Genomic DNA, 19,420 nt, shown 5'->3' with positions numbered 1-19,420 from the left:
TTAGTGCTGAGACCCATATGGAGTCTCAAGACTACTAATCAATACAGAGCGGCTTTCCCATACTTGCCAACATTATCAAGGGGCGGAGAGAATATGGGGACGAGTGTGAAGGGGCGCGGCCATGCAAATAGCATCATTAAGCCCCCATTCCTGCTCAATGCTGAAAGTTTAGGCATAATATGGTGGGGGCAGGGCCAGGTGATGCGATGCTTTGAGAATCTCGTCATTAAGCCCCAACCCCGTCCACAGCACCAGGGAAGTGAGCAGCATGTGGGAGATGCCCTACTCTCCCGGTAGTACCCGTGAGAACTCCTAGAAATTCTACAGTCTCCTGGACATTCCGGAACAGTTAGCAACTATGGGCTTTCCCATGCCCCGACCAATCAGAGTGTGACAAGCTCAGAGCCTGTCATTCGCATCATAGACCTGCAAGGAGCGGTTCTCTGTACTCCATGGGGTATATTTACCAAACTGCGGGTTTGAAAAAGTGGAGATGTTCCCTATAGCAACTAATCAGATTCTAGCTGTTATTTTGTAGAATGTACTAAATAAATAAATAGAATCTGATTGGTTGCTATAGGCAACATCTCTACTTTTTCAAACCCGCAGTTTAGTAAATATACCCCCAAGTGTCTGTTTTTTTTTTTTTATATATACCAATGGATTGCAAGCTGCAAGAATGAAGGGGACACCCCATGCACTTAGGTGAGCAATAGATGGGTATTAGAGGGTCTGTGTCAGGGAGGCTTTTTTAATTAAAGGACTTTTATTTTAATGTATTTATTCCCTGGTGCACTACAGGTCCCATCTGGCCATATGAGTCAGGGCAAGTTGGTAATTGTAGTTCAACAAGTGCCAGCATGCTCTCACAGCCATGAGTATGCTGGCACTTGTAGTTCTACAAGTACCAGCATACCCAAGTAGTTTATGACTTCCGGTGCTTCCTGGGACCAGCAGTGCACCAGCAAAAAAATACATTTTGAGCAGTTAACTATTAATTACCCCACAATCAACACACCAGTACGGGTCTGTTTATTGTGACCCGATTCCTCTAGGAACATTATGACAAGGGATTCCCACGCTGTGGGTCATTCAGCTATAGTGTCACCAGCCTGTCATAGCCTAGTGATCGTAACATCTTTTTGAAGGGTCACACGCTGCCCCCCCCAACATGTGTTTTAGTTATCAGCTCATATCTACAAACGTGGCAAATGAGTGATATATATCAACTCACTTTTAGAGTTGCAAGATAATTTTACACAGCACCTAATGTGGAATTATTACAGGGAGAGAACATGGTTGGTAGCCACTGTGATTTAATGTGATACCTGCCATTCATTACGTTACAGTGCCATGTTTCCTTGTCGTTCCTATGTTTGGATGTGTAGCTGCTGTTATGTCTTTCCATGTACACTGAATAGAGCTGTTGTTTCCCAAGTGTGTCCATCTGTTCTCATTAACGAAACACCTGAATGTACAGATCAGTAGTCTAACAAGAACGTTCCTACAAAGTGCCACCGGAACGTCCTGTGTAGAGTCTCCACAGCGGTGTCTGGCCTGAAGTCTCTGAATAATGATTGTAGATTCCTCTAATGTTGAGTCCTGTAGTATGCACAGCCACTCGTTGAGGTGATGTCTGGCAGAACCTGTCTTAGAAATGAATCCCCACCATTATAAACTCAGATTTTGTTTACTGGAAGTTACCATGATGATGTCTTTTAAAGTGGGAGATATGAGAAGAAATGTAATTCTATGATAACTATAATGGTTTACATGGATTGTCTGGGTTATAAAAAGTGTCATAAACAGATAAGTTTAAAAGATTTTAAAAACCGCTACTGTAGTATATATTGCTGCTTACTGTGCAACATATGGCAGTGTGCAGTGAGCAAAGTCTGAATGATTTTCAGTCTTGCTCTGATATTAAAGACAAGGCAAAATAAGTCAAAATATAATGCAGTTTAAAAAGTGACTCGCTTATGAAGAAACTGAAGGTTGCTATGACAACCACACTGAGATCTATGTAGCAGCAGTATAAGTAACCAGATGTTGTCCCGATTTTGCTGCATTATAGTGGAACTGACTTGTGTAGAACACAAAATATTGAACTTTTGCAACAGAGCCCATATTTACTTACATCCTTTGACTTTCTATTACACTGTTAGTCTAGTGTGTCCTTACCTCTGATTTGCATAAATAATATTTGCATAAAATGCTTGGACAATGGTGATGTAAATGACACATTGACAAATGAAACAATATAAATGTAAGGGTTTCAGAAACAAATATCTAGCTTTGTATACAGTTAGTTTCAATCACAGCGGTAACTCTTAATGATGATATATATGGGAAGCAGCCACTTTGTTGATTGAACCAACATTCATGATACTGCAGCCTATCGGTTTACTAGAAACCAGTGACATCACTGAGGTGCGTTATCCTTTCATAATGAGCACACATCAGGCGCTGTGGCAATCTGTATAGAGCACTAACACTGAATCCCTATGTGTATCGACCATTGACAGAGGGTCCATTGACAGCTTAGAGTGTGATCATTTGTGTAGAATTAGGTTAGAATTATTGGACCTTCCAATAAATGGACAGGCCCCTATACACATTGTTGCAAATCTCTTGCAATGCAACAGATCATGCTAGTTATATCCACATCAGGGGCAAACGCAGGATTTGTAGAGGGGGGTTTCCACACCACGCCACCAGTTCAGTGGCCGTGACCAGCATGCATGGGGGACGTGGCTATAATATTAGACAGTGCTTGGCTGCTCTCCAACTCTTCCTATCCCCATAATATACATGGGCGATGCTGTGTACACTACTGTTAGGTGCACGCAGCTCTCTCTTTTCAAGCAGAACCGTGTGAAGTGGGGGCAGGATCCATCCACCTCAATTATACAGTGCCCCAGGCTTGGAGGGGGGTTTCCAGGAACTAGGAACCCCCCCCCGCCTCGGTTTGCCTATGCCACATGAAGCAGGTTATGTCATACTCCAGGTGTAATTCAGACATCTTTTTCCAGACTGCAGAATACTTAACCCCTGAGATACTAGTGTTAATGTACATAGAGGTCACTTGGGGTCACTTCCACACCTTCTTCACCACCACCTCGTATGGTCAAATATTCTTGTCTGTAAATGATGTACCAAGCGATTTATTACAACAGAAACACAGCTAATACTAGTTTTTAAGGTCACTCCCAATGCTGTAAATGTAATAATTAACAGAACTTGTACAGGAAGACATTGCACAAGTCCCTGACACTCGCCAATACTACAGGGTATCATTATCTTAACAAGCTGACAAACGTCTAAATTCACCCTTTACAGAAACAGCCTAATGCATCTTGTGTACAACCCACACTCACTCCATCGCCAGCAGCAACAGAAAGTACCCTGGACGCCGAGCACATGACCGGATCAAGCTGTACAGGGACTAAAACGGAAAATCCCCTGCAGCAATCTTCTCTATCCAAGCAGCATTACCATCCATTCAAAAACTTCCTAGAAATGTACAAGAACCTGTACATATCCTGATCGTATGGTATATTTTATTCATATTTTACTTTGATTACTTCATTCATGAGATTCTCACAACCCCCGTTGTTTCATTGAACGGATACAGTAGTTAGCCTTGGACACTGTAACTGTTTCACAATTTGTGATTCTCTCTCTACCGCACACAGTGTGTGGATACAGCACAGCATTCATTAAACTGCTAGCTTTCCCTTTTGCAGATACTAATGGTTTTAATAACTGCAGTCCTGTAAGCAAATAAATAAAAGCATAAAACAATAAACTAAATAAAAGACACCAAGGGACATTCACTAACATAGGTACAAACATATAACATATACTAACATCGGTTTGTACCTGTACAGTCCATTATTAAGCCACACTAACCAATCAGCAATTAGCTTTGAATGTTATAGTACCAAGTAAAAGAATGGGATAAGGTGTACGGTTGCTATGGGTTACTGCACTATGCAATGCTGCCCTGCCTGGGGTTTCCCTCTATTTTATGGTAGGCCGGGAAACCACAACAAGCTTAGTTTGTTGAGCCTGGTAACGAGTGGTATATGAAAAGGATTAAACAGAAAAGTTCAGGAGAGTAAGAAAATAAAAATACAATCACATGGCGTAAACCACGGCAACGGGGAACGCTGACACTATAAGACAACCATACTGTATGATGAATAGTGGAGAGTGCGGTACCTTTTGAAATGCTCGGTCCACGCTGCTTGATGGGTATCTGTGCGGCTTGCACCTGCTGCTGCTTCTTAACCAGGCTCCCTTCACTGCCAGCCCTCAGAATCTTCTCTCCTAAGCTGATTTTTCTTGATCTGCTGTTGAAATCTTCAATCCTACTCACAGGCAGCTTGGAGGCGACTGACAGGGGCCTGGCCAAACGGGATGGCTTGGACATTCTCAGTGGGACAATGAGTCAAAAAGGAAGAAAATCGAAGTCCTCTTCAGTTTGGCATACTTTGCAGCAAGAGGCAGCAGGCAGGGAATATTTCCAGCTACACCTTGTGCTTCTAGAACAGAACTGCTGAGATGCAAGTTTAATCAGTGTGAAGCTACAGGCAGTGGCCAGTCAGACAGGCACTTTATCAGACCTGTGGAATGTAAATGTGCCCTTAGATCAGACTTATGGCTCCGCTGCAGTGGTGGATTCTCACCGGGGTAGTGAAGAACAGATGCTGCTAGTGTGTGTGTGTGTGTGTGACTGTGGGAGAAATCTGCTGCATGCTCAGACTAGAGCTGACCATCGTTAAAGTGAAACAAGAATTTGCCAATGCCCAACCCACTCAGGTAAACTCGTGCAACACAATACAGATGTGCATTCTGCTCAGGAAAGAATTTGGTGCAAATTCCAGATGTGCTTTTTATTGATGTAGTTATTATTCTGATGTCTGTGTCTGCACAGACAAAGACGGTGTTGTACAGTACGCAGCTGATAACGTTTAGTGTGTGCTTTAATCCTTCTATTATTTATATTACTGTATATTTAATTAGGGAAAAACCACTGTCTTTAAAGACAGTTATATGAATATCTGTGTTACATGAATAGAGTGGAAACGCTTGTGTGTTCTCCAAGAGAAGATAAGGAACTAAACACATAAGAAAAAGTTATTTTGACACATTGTAGAGGAGTGTGGACTAAATTATCTAGACTTTTTTGATGGTCAATACATCTGTAGTTACTCATAAAACAGCCAGAAGTTGCTCACTGCATGCTCCCCTATTGTTGTGAAAGTCCAGCCCACTATTCTTTACCTCCTTTATATTTTTACATATCACACTGACAAAATAGACAAAGAGAGTAAACTATTTTTGGTTCCTGACAATATAAGAACATATAGTATAGAGATGGTTGTAAGCTTGAACTTTGTGTATGAACCGTATGTACTAAAGAAAGGGGAACCGCCTGTTAGCATTAAGTCACTCATTTTTAAAGCGTTCGATGGTAGAATCATTTCCAGTCAACTCTGTTGTGCATTTATTCCCTGTCCTGCTGATTATGGGCCAGAGACATTAAGGAGAGCAAAGCATAAAAAAGGAGTAACTTTGCACCTGGGCAAAACCATGTTGCATTGGAGGGAAGGTAAATTTAAAATGTGAGGACATATTTATAATTGGGGTTGGACATGTCCTAGATCAACTTTAAATTTCAGTGTACAAATAAGCTATCAAGTATATATGTGTTACATGAAAAACAGTCAGTGTTTATCCTATCTGCAAAATAATAAACTAATTTGCACCCCTTGCATTGTAATAAGGTTTTGTCCAGGAGAAAACTTACTCCTTTTTTTGCCTTACTTTCCTTAATGAATCAGACCCTAGCTCCCTTATAGTTAGGAGCACTGCAGAAACAGAAGATAATTTACTCCTGGACAAACAGGGCCTGATGGTTCAGGACGCCCTAGGCTAATTCACCCATAGCGCCCCCTTGCCTTCCACTCCAGGCTAAAGATAAAAACAAACTCATCCTTCATTTAAAATTCAACTTCCTTCACCTTCCCCCCCAACAATGTTTATGTTCATGTGTTCATCTCCACTTTGCTTTTTGAAAAGGGTCCAGGCAATCTTTGTCCTTCTTTCGTGTTTATTATAATCAGAACCGTACAGCAGAAAGTGAAAGAGCGCAGCTGAGGGTGAAGGTTGAGTAGGCTGTCGCACCTGCCCCTGCCACCTTGTCTCTCCTACCATGAGAATACATTGAGACTAAAACCATACTTACCAACTTTCTTCAGCTCTCTTCCGGGAGCCTGCCGGTGGAGGTGGGCGCGAGGGGTCAGGGCGCCAAAAATCGTGTCATTTTGGCCCCGCCCCCTGTAACGTAATGACGCAAACGCCAGGAATCGCGGCGTTTGGGACCTAATTCTGCCCATTTCACTAGGAAGTGGGCACTTCCTAGTGAAGTGGGCAGAATTCGGGAGATTGCCACACTCTCCCGGGAGTCCGGGAGACTCTCGCAAAATGCGGGCGTCTCCCGGACATTCCGGGAGAGTTGGCAAGTATGACTAAAACCTTACTCATCATCATAATCATCATTTATATAGCGCCAGCAAATTCCATAGCGCTTTGCAATTGGGAACAAACATAATAAGACAATACTGGGTAATACATACAGACAGAGAGGTAAGAGAACCCTGCTCGCAAGCTTACAATCCATCTACTCATTCTTTTCTTTCACAATTTCTTTTTATTTTGAAGAACAACTATTCTCTTAAATTTTAATTTGAATCTCAGCTTGTACTGTCACAAATTTGCTACTACAAATATCTTGCGCCCCCCCCCCCCCCCCCAAAAGCCTTTTTTCAGTAGGCTGCAGCCTAGTTTGCCTATTGGACAATCAGGCCCAGTCTGGACAAATCTTGCTGCAATGCATTAGATGCAAACGCATTTTCTTTATGCATGTCAGGAAAATACTGTCGGCTTTTGCATGTAGCCCACATATACTGAGTTCTATGTTTACACTGCAGTCAAGAGTGAAGCCAGGACCCCCAAACTCTAAATCTCTCTGCACATTTTAAATCCATCCACTGCAATGCAACATGACTTTGTCAAAGTGTGTATTTTCTATGGATGTGCACCGGCCACTTTTGGTGTCTCGTGTTTTGTGTTTTGGATTCGGATTAGCTTGAGGTTTTGGGTTCGGATTTGTTTCGCAAAACACCTGACGAAAGGTTTTGGTTCGGATTTAAGGTTTTGGATTCGGATTTATTTTGAAAAAAACATTAAAAGTGTTAAAATCAAGTTTTTTGGTTTATTTTCACTCCTACGCTATTATTAACCTCAATAACATTCAATAACAATCATTTCCACTAATTCCCAGTCTATTCTGCAGAATCAGTGAACTTTGTAATATTGCAGTACCAATGGACTTATACTGCAGGATTGTTTTTGAATATTTTTTTTTAATTTCTTTTTTTTATAATTATTTTTTTTATAACTTTTTTTTGGACTGAGCACAGCACAGCACAGCACGAGATATAGCAGGACAGAGGACCACCTAACACAACCTCCCTCTACCCTGATCAATGCCCAAGTGAAGATGGCGGCGGCTAGCGGGGAATTTATAGAATACGAGTATCGCGAGATCCGACAGCGGGATTATGACTCAGAGCCTCGGTTTTGCAATTGGCGGGAATACCCGGATCTGTCTCGGATCCGGCTCGGATCGGCAACGTCCGGGTGGGCTCGGATTTCAGATATCCGAGCCCGCTCATCTCTAGTATTTTCTGCTTTTCTGTTGCTTTGCTCCTAATTCTCAATATATATATTCCAAGATGATCTGCAAACACAGTTATTAATTTTTCTTCAGCCTTATTGTTGAAAAAGGGCATTTACACTTATCAGCTTCTGCACTGATAAGGGTTAATAGCTTTGCATAGTTCAGTAATAATGTTGCAACAACGTAATAAACTAACAGTAACCTTGCTGCCTGTCTAGTCTATTGGTAGTGAACAGCCAAGATTACTTTTTTATTGATATGTCAGCTAAAAACTCTAGTTCACAAGTATAAGGAAACAACTTTAATACAAGTTTATATTTCCACCAGAAGGCAGCAGAAAAGCTAATAATTTTAAATGACAAATTATTATCAATTGACTGACGCTGCAGATTAGTCAAGCTGGGGAGATCTATTTGAAGCACTTCACAACTTAATTCCAGGCTGTGAGCCCTGGAGGATTATGATAATACAGGCTCCTGTAGCGGTAAAGTTCTGCAAAGCAAGGGAACCCTCTGGTGCTGCTAGTTGGGAGGGAGGGACGTTCATGCCAAAAATATTTGTTCATGAAGTTTAATAAAAGATTAATAGGCAAATGTTTAAAAGTGAAAATGCAAATTAGCTTTTACTATTGACAACGATATTAAACAAGTGTCTATTTAGCTTAGTGAAATTCTTTCTTTTACTTTTCTAGAATTTACATTATTACAATTTATAAAATAAAGGTAATGGTACTTACTGCAGATAAAAACTACAAACAAGCAGAATTATTTAACGGTGTCATTAGGGTACATTTTGTGAAAAGTATCAACAGTTCAGTACATCATACTTGCCAACCTTTGGCAAGCTAATTCCGGGAGATCCCAGGCAGAGTGGCGTGGTTGGAGGGCGGGAGGGGACGGGGAACGGTAATTTGCGTAATTTTGGCTCCACCCTGCGACAAAATGCCGGGTTTCGCGGGGGCGGGGCCAAACTGATGCAATTCACCGCAAATCGCGTCATTTTGAGGAGCATGTTGCCATATGCGGGATATTTGCCTGCTCTCCCGGGAGACCTACTCGAATTTCAGGAGTCTCCCGGACATTCCGGGAGAGTTGGCAAGTATGCGGTATATTGTCTATGAGTTAATAAGCTGCAATCAAATTACGCAAGATGCAACATGGGCTTCCTTCTGCCATTCCATTGTGTTATTGGATATGAAAAATAAACATTTGGCCACGCTGCAATGTTCATACCTTTTAGGAGAGTTTAAATGTGGTTTGAGTGCCCATTGTGCTCGTTTTGACTTTTGCTAGCAAAATTGAAATTGCCAGTGCTAACATTGGTCTGTGACAGGATGGACCTCCTATGCCATAAGGGCAGCACAGTGGCCTAGTGGTTAGCACTTCTGACTCAATTCCCGACCATGGCCTTATCTGTGCGGAGTTTGTATGTTCTCCCCGTGTTTGTGTGGGTTTCCACCGGGTGCTCCGGTTTCCTCCCACACTCCAAAAACATACTAGTAGGTTAATTGGCTGCTATCAAAAATTGACCCTAGTGTCTGTCTGTCTGTGTGTGTGTGTCTATATTAGGGAATTTAGACTGTAAGCTCCAATGGGGCAGGGACTGATGTGAATGTGTTCTCTGTACAGCGCTGCGGAATTGGTGGCGCTATATAAATAATTGATGATGATGCCATCCTGTCTGTTGTGTTGCTGGTGCCACCACTAGGGTCCTTAGTGGCACCTAAAACCGTATTTTTCTTGGTAACTCTTGATGCTAGTGTACCTCCTTGCTGGTACCCCTGGGCTAGTATCCCTGACCTCTTGCGTTCAGAACAGGATTGCTGTGGATGGTTCCCTCTGGCTTATCACACTGGCCAGAGTGCTGGACGCTGGGTTCCAACCTCAGAACAGCCGGATAATGGATAAGATTGGGTCTAATCTGCAGATCACAGGAATTACAGCAGGTAAGTAGGTGACAAACCAGGTTCTTTAAGCAGTGATGTTCATTAGCTCAGGAAGTCCTAAAAAGGAGAGTTACACACTCACTAGTTTGAGGTGATATCCAGAAAGTACAGATGGAATAATAATGACACATGGACAAACAGTACACTTGTTATACAGATTTACACAGATACCCTGGCAGGAGGTAATCCAGCCTCCTGCCCCTCTAATCAATCCAGGTGCTTCAAGCAGCCTGCATATAATTCAGTCTGGAGGGGTTTAACACCTGTTTACATTGCTGCTAGCGGCACCACTACTTCTGAGGTTTTCTATTGAATATTTACCATCAGGATATAACATTTCTCTAATCTTGATTTAAACACAATTTAACTTGCAAAATTCAAATTATTCTGTGATCACTTGCATAGAGAGTCTACCAGCAAGTATAATTACCTTCACTTGTCTTTCAGGCTCAACAGAAGATTAGGTCACTCAGCTATGACAAGGTCTAATTAACATGAGTTTACCTGTCTCCAGACAGTTGCAAATCCCAAACATGACATACTGTCTCAAAAGTCAATCCATTTCCACACATACCAATATAAAATGATAAGTACATTTGCAATGATATATAGAGGTGCATTGCACTAATTTAAATATCTACAATAATTTATTTCTATGTGATCCAGACAAAAATAAGTTATTTATAAATGATTCAGCCACATAATCTACTGCTAATTGGACCTTTAAAACATTGGAATGGCTAAAACAACCTGTCATGACAAGTCTCACTTCAGCATCTGTGGGTGTGAAAAGGTTAACCAAACAAGAAGACCTGGTCTTTCTAAACATGATTAAACCCCGCCCCCCGCCCCAAAAAAAAACATTACACTATTAAATATGTGGTTCTGCCACCACTAAGATTTGGTTCCGAAGCAGACTCTCTGAGGAAGTCTTCAGTTCCTCCTTGCCTTATCTCCAAAATACAATCTCAATTTAATTGAATTGGTTATTGTAAACCTAACAATTATCTGCCTTAAATGTAGTGTCATAGCTAACAAGCCACACTGACACGTGAATTATTTAAGAACAAAGACAGAACATTACCAAGTGAAGTTTAAAATGACAAAGAAAGTCACAATGCTTATTGTATAAAAAAGGATAACAAAATGGCATACAGATATACAATTGCAAAACAGTTTCTTAAAATAAGCATGAATAAAAATAGAAATAGAAAACTCACATACTTTATATGTAACTGCTGCATTGCTTCTCAGTAGCAGACTGACCCCCAAACAACTAACAACTTTGAACAATATTTATTCCTGTTCTCTTTGCTTAAAACCCCCTTCCTTTTGAGGTCACTAAAAATAAATGTGTGGTAGGCTAATCGGTTTTACGTCTCATAACCTTTCTATTCAGGAATTCTATAAATTGAATATTTCTCTTTTGAAACGTAAAAGAAATATAATATTTCATCCAATCAATAAAGTATAAGTTTCCAAACATATGCATATGAGACAGGAACATGTTTTGATAAATCATTTGGACAGTTGCTTGAACTGTCTCCCTTCTTGATAAGGTTACTATTTATGGTTGACACATGTAAGGTGCCTAGGTTTACTGATTATGGAAGTATACAGAGATCTCCTTAAATATGAAGTATAAAAAGTATTGCTTTGATGCATTGTTGGTTCTTAAATAAAACAAAATGCACTTGGAGTGACCTCCCCTCTGTCCAACTGGTCCTTCTGGTCAAAGGAATTTCTGAAATCATTTAGCAAGTGTGTGTGTGTGGGGGGGGGGGGGCAGTGCCATAAAACATAGATGACTGGTCCTCTACACATAGGCCTCTCTTCCATAAACAATTCAAAGGGTACATCAATATAAATTAGCCTCCTGTTTACTTCCAGTGACTTCACAGGTACTCATATATTTGGGAGTAATCATGACCACATTTAGATATTTTATTTTCTTAACTTCTAATTATACCTTAATCACAACACAACCTACAGCCAATCAGAACAGTATTCACAATGCTAGACTAACCTGTGTCCATCAGAGCATTAAAATGTTCACAAAGATAGACCATCCAGTAGCCAATCAGAGCATTAGACTATTCCAAAGGGTAAAACATCCTGTAACCAATTAGAACTCTTGATCATTCCCAATACATAAATTAACAGAGCCAGATTCAAAAGAAACAGTAGCGAAATATATTTGTGAAAGTGCCTTTGAATGAATTATTCATACATCCAACTTGTATTTGACAATTGGCCAAAGAAATTCATCTCCAAGAGTTGAATACATATGCATTGAATAAAATAAAAACATAAAACATGTATAACAAGGCGGCTGTGAATACGCATTAATAATACTTTAAAAAAAAATGTTTCTACTAAATTAACATGTTGTGTAATTTTAAAAAAAAAATAAGACTACACCATGCGAGCTTGCAGTTTTTGCTGTACACCAGATGTTCACAGAATGAACTTTATTGAATAAGATTGGTAGTTGCTTTAAAGAATTGATTGCTAGCTTTAACAGCATAAAAATGGATCTGTAAGCTAGATTTAATAAATTGTAATGTGGTAAGATTTTGAATTATACGTTTTTCTCTTCCCTCAAAATTGTGTTAAAATTCCACATGCCAGAGCGAATTACTCTTTCTAAAGGCCAGTGCTGCAGAGAAATGCTTTTTCTCTGCAGTTGTGTTATAACAATAGAATAAGTATTATGAGGGCAATAAAGTACTTAAATAATGACATTTCTTGACATTTTCAACAATACGTTACTAAACAGAGCAAATATAGAGTACCGACTGTTCACAGGGCTAGACCAACTTGTGGCCAATCAGAGCAATACAACTGTGCTAATGAATTGTTCAGTTACTGAAGATAACCAATCAGCTCCTTATGTCCAGATCCTAAGGGCTTGTTCTGGCGAGCGTCAGAATTTGCTCACAAATACGATGTGAGAAAATTGCGCTGAATATCAGACAGGCATCAGGATTATCCAAAACAGTGGGACAGAAGATCTACCCCAAATGCGGAAAAAAAACATGCTCTGGGGCAGCACGGTGGCTAAGTGGTTAGCACTTCTGCCTTACAGCACTGGGGTCATGAGTTCGATTCCCAACCATGGCCTTATCTGTGTGCAGTTTGTATGTTCTCCCCTTGTTTGTGTGGGTTTCCTCCGGGTGCTCCAGTTTCCTCCCACACTCCAAAAACATACTGGTAGGTTAACTGGCTACTATAAAATTGACCCTAGTCTGTCTGTATGTGTGAGTGTGTGTATGTTAGGAAATTTAGGCTGCAAGCTGGAATGGGGCAGGGATTTATGTGAGTTCATTGTACAACGCTGCAGATTTAGTGGCGCTATATAAATAGCTGATAAAGATGATGATGCTCTGATCCCAAAGCCTGTGTGATATTCAAAGCACTTTACACAGGGGCTGTCTGGCAAATTTTAGTGCGGGACCAAACAAAAGCAAGTGGCCCAGGTTTTTCTACAAGCACGATGCTATGGGAGAAAAGTGCAGGAGTGGTTAGGCTAATGTGTTATATAGCCAATGGAATATGTTAAAATTGTCATGTAAAAGAGCTATAATAAAATACACCTACCAGCCGTATTTGACTAGTTACTACATAAAATAATTAGCCTTAGACCACTAATCATTAAATGAAAGATCTAATGTTCTATCTAACTGGGTGATTATGATCATCAGCCAACTGTTCACTCAAGTAGTCTCGATTGACTCCTGGGGTAAATTTATCAAGCTGCGGGTTTGAAAAAGTGGAGATCTTGCCTATAGCAACCAATCAGATTCTAGCTGTCATTTTGCAAAGTGTACTAAATAAATGATAACTAGAATCTGATTGGTTGCTATAGGCAACATCTCCACTTTTTCAAACCCGCAGCTTGAGAAATTTACCCCTTGATTGATTCCAGTGACATATTGATTTGGATTATTGATTGTTTTGGGCAAACTTGTAGCAATTTGGAGCTTATTTTATTTCAAGTGTCAAAATTAACAATATAAATCCCTGGATGCATGGGCAGCTAAAGTATAAGGATATTGAGGCAAAATGTGTAACTGCCCCACAAACTTCATACAAGAAGTAAAAATAATATTGCTTGTTATTGACTAGCACTATTTAAATTTTATACCTATCTCTGTTCAAGATAAAGAAAAAGTTAAACAAGAAAAAATAAATAAATAAATTCTTCTTACAGGTATGTGTATGATATAAATGTGCTTTGAATAATGACATTGCATTACTGTGTTGTCACAGAGCAGGTAAGGACAAAAACACTGAGGATACTACACATGACAAGCTTCTTTATTTTAGAAACAAAGACCACCAGGAAAGTCATATAACAGAGGCTATGCTCAGTCTAGTAAAGTCATGATTATGTTCTTTAGTAAGCCAAAAGCCATAAAGCAAATATATAGCTACTTTTTTTTTATTAATCTAGATGCATCAACCAAATAAGAATTCCAAGTTGCAAAATCCTTATTGAGAAACCTTGGATGATCTGCATTATTTTAGACCCCCCCCCCCTTCCCACCATAATCATTATAGTGCTAAAGTTCAGACACCAGATTGCTGTCTGTCTGCCTGCTATAGAGGCATCTGACAGCTTTCTGCACTCTGATTGGTGGATGGTTCCATCCATTCACCAATCAGTGTGTGGAGACCTCCCTCCAATCAGAATGGTGAATGGCCAGCGGCATCTACAAATCAGCTGCAAGCAGTCATCATACTTAGTAACTGTGCGGCTGCACACTGCAGGGTCCTGGCTGGCATCTGAAAGAGGAGGAACAGGGAAAGGAAAGGGCAGGCAAGTACAGTAAGGGCATATTAATGTATTTGGGGCAGATTCAGAGGGGGGAGCGGATGCAAATAAACCTAGCGTATTGAGAAGTGTGTGCCTTTGTGAGTGTGGTTGTTTGAAACTGGGCGTGGATTATCCCCCCCCTCCTGATTGTTTATTTTTAAAATGTTGGGGGCTATGACTTTAGCATTCATTGGAGAGTCACTATGTCATTGTTCTAGGAAACTGTTTTAAGCTACATTGCCACCTAAGTGGCCAAACATTTAAGTTCAGTAGTTTAAAAATGCTATGGAGCAGAAGGGCCAATCCGAAGCTATTATTGGTAGAGAGGCGAAGGTCCTCCCAGTAGTGTTGGAATATAACAAGGAACACAGGGCTAAAACTGCATAAACTCATGGGTTTATTCTCTTTGCTTGTGGCAAACATAAATCAAAACAACATAGGTCACTGAATATATATATCCCACTTTAAATTTAGCACTATGCTTCAGTGAAATGGATTTCACTCGAAAGATACTTTAGGAGACAACCCGTTGCTACGAGTTAATTAGACCATCACAATAAATGCTGCGGTAACAGACAATATAGAACAATCAATCACAATATTTTTACTGCAATTATACAGATCATACTTATTACACAAAAATCAGTAGAAATGTAACAAGGAGTAATCCAGCTAGTTCAGATTAGATGCTTTAGCAGGAATGACTGCAGACTAGGCTCACTTTACGATATATACAAAAACCAATGGGATAAATTATAATCCACAGGTTTAAATGAAGTTTCAGATGAAACATGAAGCCTATTTACTTGTACAAGGTGAAATCAGTAATCAACTTGATGCATGCGTGACTCCTGAGCTCCGTAAACAAAAGCAATTTTGCACAATAAACGATTTTCAGTGTAAAGGACAGAGTCTACTTAGCAATCCATCTAATGGAATAAGCAGCACTCTTCCAGCAACTGTAGAGTTAAGCATCTTGCAATTCTCTCTGCAGCAACCATTTTTAGGCAGTTTCACAATAGAACCAAATTATAGATGCAATATAGACAAACTCTTTTGACAAATTATTTCTTTCTCTATGTCCCTTGCATACTGCGTCAGCTTTCAGGTAACTTTAAATACAGCAGATTTGGCTGGACTAAACTCTCCCTTCAGACAGCAGTATAACCTCTAAATAGCAATATTACAATCCCGGTCAGAGGTTTTAATCCCACAGTTTGTTGTCTCATTTGTTTAAATACCTTAAACTTAGCAATGGAAAATACATCATAAATTTATCTGTCTTCATATGAGTCCTACTGAACATCTGAAAGGCACTGGCAAACTAGGTATTTTCCTATTTCTTCAAAGATGTTTCCTTAGGGGCTGGCTTTTAAGTCTTAGAACTTCAGTTGTAAAAATTCCTCAGGACAAAGCAATAACATTCAGTGGCTCTTTGTGGGAAGATCCTTCATTATCACAGTCAGCCTTCATAGCACACTTCACACCAAAACATCCATTAGTCTCAAAAAGTCTGTGTTTAGCTCCTTTCCTTTCCCCCAAGAATCTTTTGGAACCTTCTAGTTTATTCATTGCAGTTTGTCCACTCCAAAATGGGCGACGCAATTTGCATTTAAGTTCCCAGAGGCACTTTGGGTATTTTTCTGAATGAGTGCATACAGTTATATACCTGTGATTTGCAGGGTATTACAATGGCACAGAAACACTTCAAATGTTCGCTTGTTTTTAAAAGCCTAATGGTTAGAAGTATTTACACCTTATTTACCAGATACATTTTAACCTGTATGCAGTATGTTAAAGTGTTGATAATCTTATGCCTTAGTACACTCAAGTGAATTTTCTATTGATCTTTTACCAGGAAAAAGAGCGACCATATGGTTAATGGAAATAAATAAAACCTTTCCAGGTATTCTGAGTTATTTTCACAATGTGATCACCTGACCAAACTTATCATAGTGACAAGAAATGATGCACTATAGAAAAACAGGGCATAATTAGTAATTTTTATACCATGGCTCAATGTACAGTGAAAAAGGTTCATTCTCAGTGTAGTATGCAAAATGTAAACACAGTTCACATTGAGCCTGACTGCCCCATAGCCATAGTATACAACCCAATGCCCAGGCCATACTCTACATCAGTGATGGCTAACCTGTGACACTCCCAGTGTTGTAAAACTACAAGCCCCAGCATGCTTTGCCAGCTATCAGCTAGTTATCTACTGACAAAGCATGCTGTGGCTTGTAGTTTCAAAACACCTGGAGTGTCACAAGTTAGCCATCACTGCTCTACCTCATACTTGCCAACTCTCCCAGAATGTCTGGGAGACTCCCGAAATCTGGGTAGGTCTCCCGGACTCCCAGGAGAGCAGGCAATTCTTCTGCATCCTGCCCACTTCCTTTTGAAGTGGGCGGGATGTAAGCCTCAATGACGAGATTTGCTTCATTTTGGCTCTGTCCCCAGAACAAAATGTCGCTTTTGACACAAGGGGCGGGGCCAAAGTGACACAATTTACCACACCCCGCCCCCTGCTCGGAATCTCCCACAGATCTAAAATACAAAGTTGGCAAGTATGCTCTACATCCCTATGCCCACTACATACATTGCAAATGTCAACCAAATCCAGTTACATGGTCAACATGCCATCTGCATGCTACCATACTGTATCAAGTCATCACATATACCCATAAAGCCACCATATTACAACCCCACATCCAGGGATGTACTCACCCCAGGTCTACATGATCCTGCATCTGATTTTAGGCACCTTAACACTGTCAGTAGATGAGGAGGTAAGATTGCTCTTCATCGTGAACTTCACCTGTTAGGAATTAACTATATGAAATACATTAGCTCTATAACCAATGACCAATGTAGCCAAAGGCCGCCTCTTAGTCAAGTGCTGGTGGGTACATTTTACTGACTTGGCGACACCACAGTAGGAGTCTGGGCTGCTCGGTGCCTTTCCTGAGGTTTTGTGGTTCTTCAGCTGAAAACCTGTGTTGTGTGACCCTGCAGTTGGGGGAATGATGGGGAGGGGCAGTACACCACCATGTGCCAGGTTAAATTGGTTATGTTGGTAGCTATACTGCTATTGGTTTGTGTTCCTACTAGTCAGAAATAGAGAAATGTTCATTCAGGTTATATCCTCAAATAAGTTCCTCTGGACAACAAGCTTTTTAATAATCTTGCGTATAAATTAAACTTCAAACATCTTGAGGCAAAAGTAATTATTCCCATGAGAGTGCCAAGTTCATTCCTACTTTCATCACAGAAATGCAATTATAACGGTATGTTCTCCCATTTTAATAAACTGAACACTGTATAACATTAAATACAAATCGACTATTTATTATTATTATTACCATTTATTTATATAGCGCCACTAATTTCGCAGCGCTGTACAGAGAACTCACATCAGTCCCTGCCCCATTGGGGCTTACAGTCTAAATTTCCTAACACACACACACACACACACACAGAGTAGGGTCAATTAGTTAGCAGCCAATTAACCTACCAGTATGTTTTTGGAGTGTGGGAGAAAAGCGGAGCACCCGGAGGAAACCCACGCAAACACGGGGAGAACATAAAAAACGCCTCACAGATAAGACTATGATAATAAATGGGAACAAATTAAATCTTTGAGTACGAGAGTCACCGATCTTACTATCTCCTGGGGCCCATACATTCCTGAGCACACCTATACTGCCGACGCACATTGTAATGCCAATTTCATGAACCCAACTGGAAACTGAGATACGGAGAAGCTTTATAATGTAAAACCTTCAACACCCTTAACTTCTTATAGCTGCACAACCACCTACACGATACATCGTCTTGGAGCTCTGCGGAGTGTCCCATACAACCTATGTTCCCCAAATTCTATTGTTCTTCCCGCAGCCCCGGCCAGAAAACCGGGTGCACAGAGCAGCCCCTGGGGCTCTGGCTAGCGGTGAGAGGAAGTTAGTGAAATGTAACATGTAGGTGGTAGTGCAGATTTGAGAGAGAGATGAATATTGGGAATAATTTGGGGATATAGGGAATAACTTTTTCCTGAGCATCAGACCACTGAAACATTACTGAATTGGCAAGTACTGGAGGTTTTCAGAATAAATTGCTGAAGTACCATGTACACTGCCACACAAAAAAAAATGACTGTGGAACTTTAAAAAAACAAGTTAAAACATTAATAGTAAGCTACATTCTATTCATATGTTAAAACGGCAATCCCTTAAAAAATGTGTCTATAAAAACACACGGTGTTCTTATTTCTTTACTTTTTTCTTGAAGCTGCATTTAATAATTTATAGTTTGCTAAGTGTCATGAGATTACCATGACAACCACATTCACATGACATATGATGTAGTGAGCAGAGTGGAATGCCCCTTTACTTAGCATGTTCGCTCATTGCACAATTCTCTTCCCAGCCTTCTTCTGCCATCATGTACATGGAGGGAGGGCTCTGACTCAAAGATCAGGTGACCCTCTCCTCGGGAATGAGCTGGAATGCCAAAATATTTCCAGCTGTGAGACTCTGTTTTGAAGTAACAGCCATATACGGCTTCCCCAGTGATTTTGGGAAGGCTGGCGTAGGAACATCTTGAATATGATTTATGTAAATAGGTAAAAATTAGCTGTTAAAAAAAAAATCTATGTAGCATTGCACCACAAATAAAAATATTCAAACTTGAGTACTCTAATTGCTATAATGTACTAGACATTTATTTAATGCAATTAATTTCCAGGGACAATCACAAATTTTAAATTTTTGTCCCTGTACATATTTGTACCTGGATATATCGGGTTTTTTCAGTATTGCACAATAAAATCCCTCTTTTTCGGCATGTTAGATACCATCTATTCTTATTGTATAGACCAGTGTTTCTCAAACCCAGTCCTCAGGAC

At 40.2% G+C, this 19,420-nt stretch overlaps 1 protein-coding gene across 11 annotated transcripts in view; it reads right to left on the bottom strand.

Moving 5' to 3' along the window:
• Positions 1-19,420, bottom strand: part of KIAA1217 (KIAA1217 ortholog) — a 547,404-nt gene that overhangs the window by 361,735 nt on the left and 166,249 nt on the right. For 3 of the 11 annotated variants that reach the window (XM_075211950.1, XM_075211952.1, XM_075211966.1), the window contains exon 1: positions 4,225-4,591. The exons of 1 other annotated variant lie outside the window; for it this stretch is intronic. In XM_075211950.1, coding sequence (XP_075068051.1) covers positions 4,225-4,435 — 211 coding nt within the window. In that variant the 5' untranslated portion in view covers positions 4,436-4,591. Of the gene's footprint in view, positions 1-4,224; positions 4,595-19,420 lie in introns of those variants that run through there. 7 more of the 11 variants (XM_075211951.1, XM_075211955.1, XM_075211962.1 and 4 more) reach the window with 5 other exon arrangements.

This window comes from Mixophyes fleayi, chromosome 5 (genome assembly GCF_038048845.1).
Source record: "Mixophyes fleayi isolate aMixFle1 chromosome 5, aMixFle1.hap1, whole genome shotgun sequence".
In the NCBI taxonomy this organism is placed as follows: domain Eukaryota; kingdom Metazoa; phylum Chordata; class Amphibia; order Anura; family Limnodynastidae; genus Mixophyes; species Mixophyes fleayi.
This window is presented reverse-complemented; position numbering and strand designations above follow the sequence as displayed.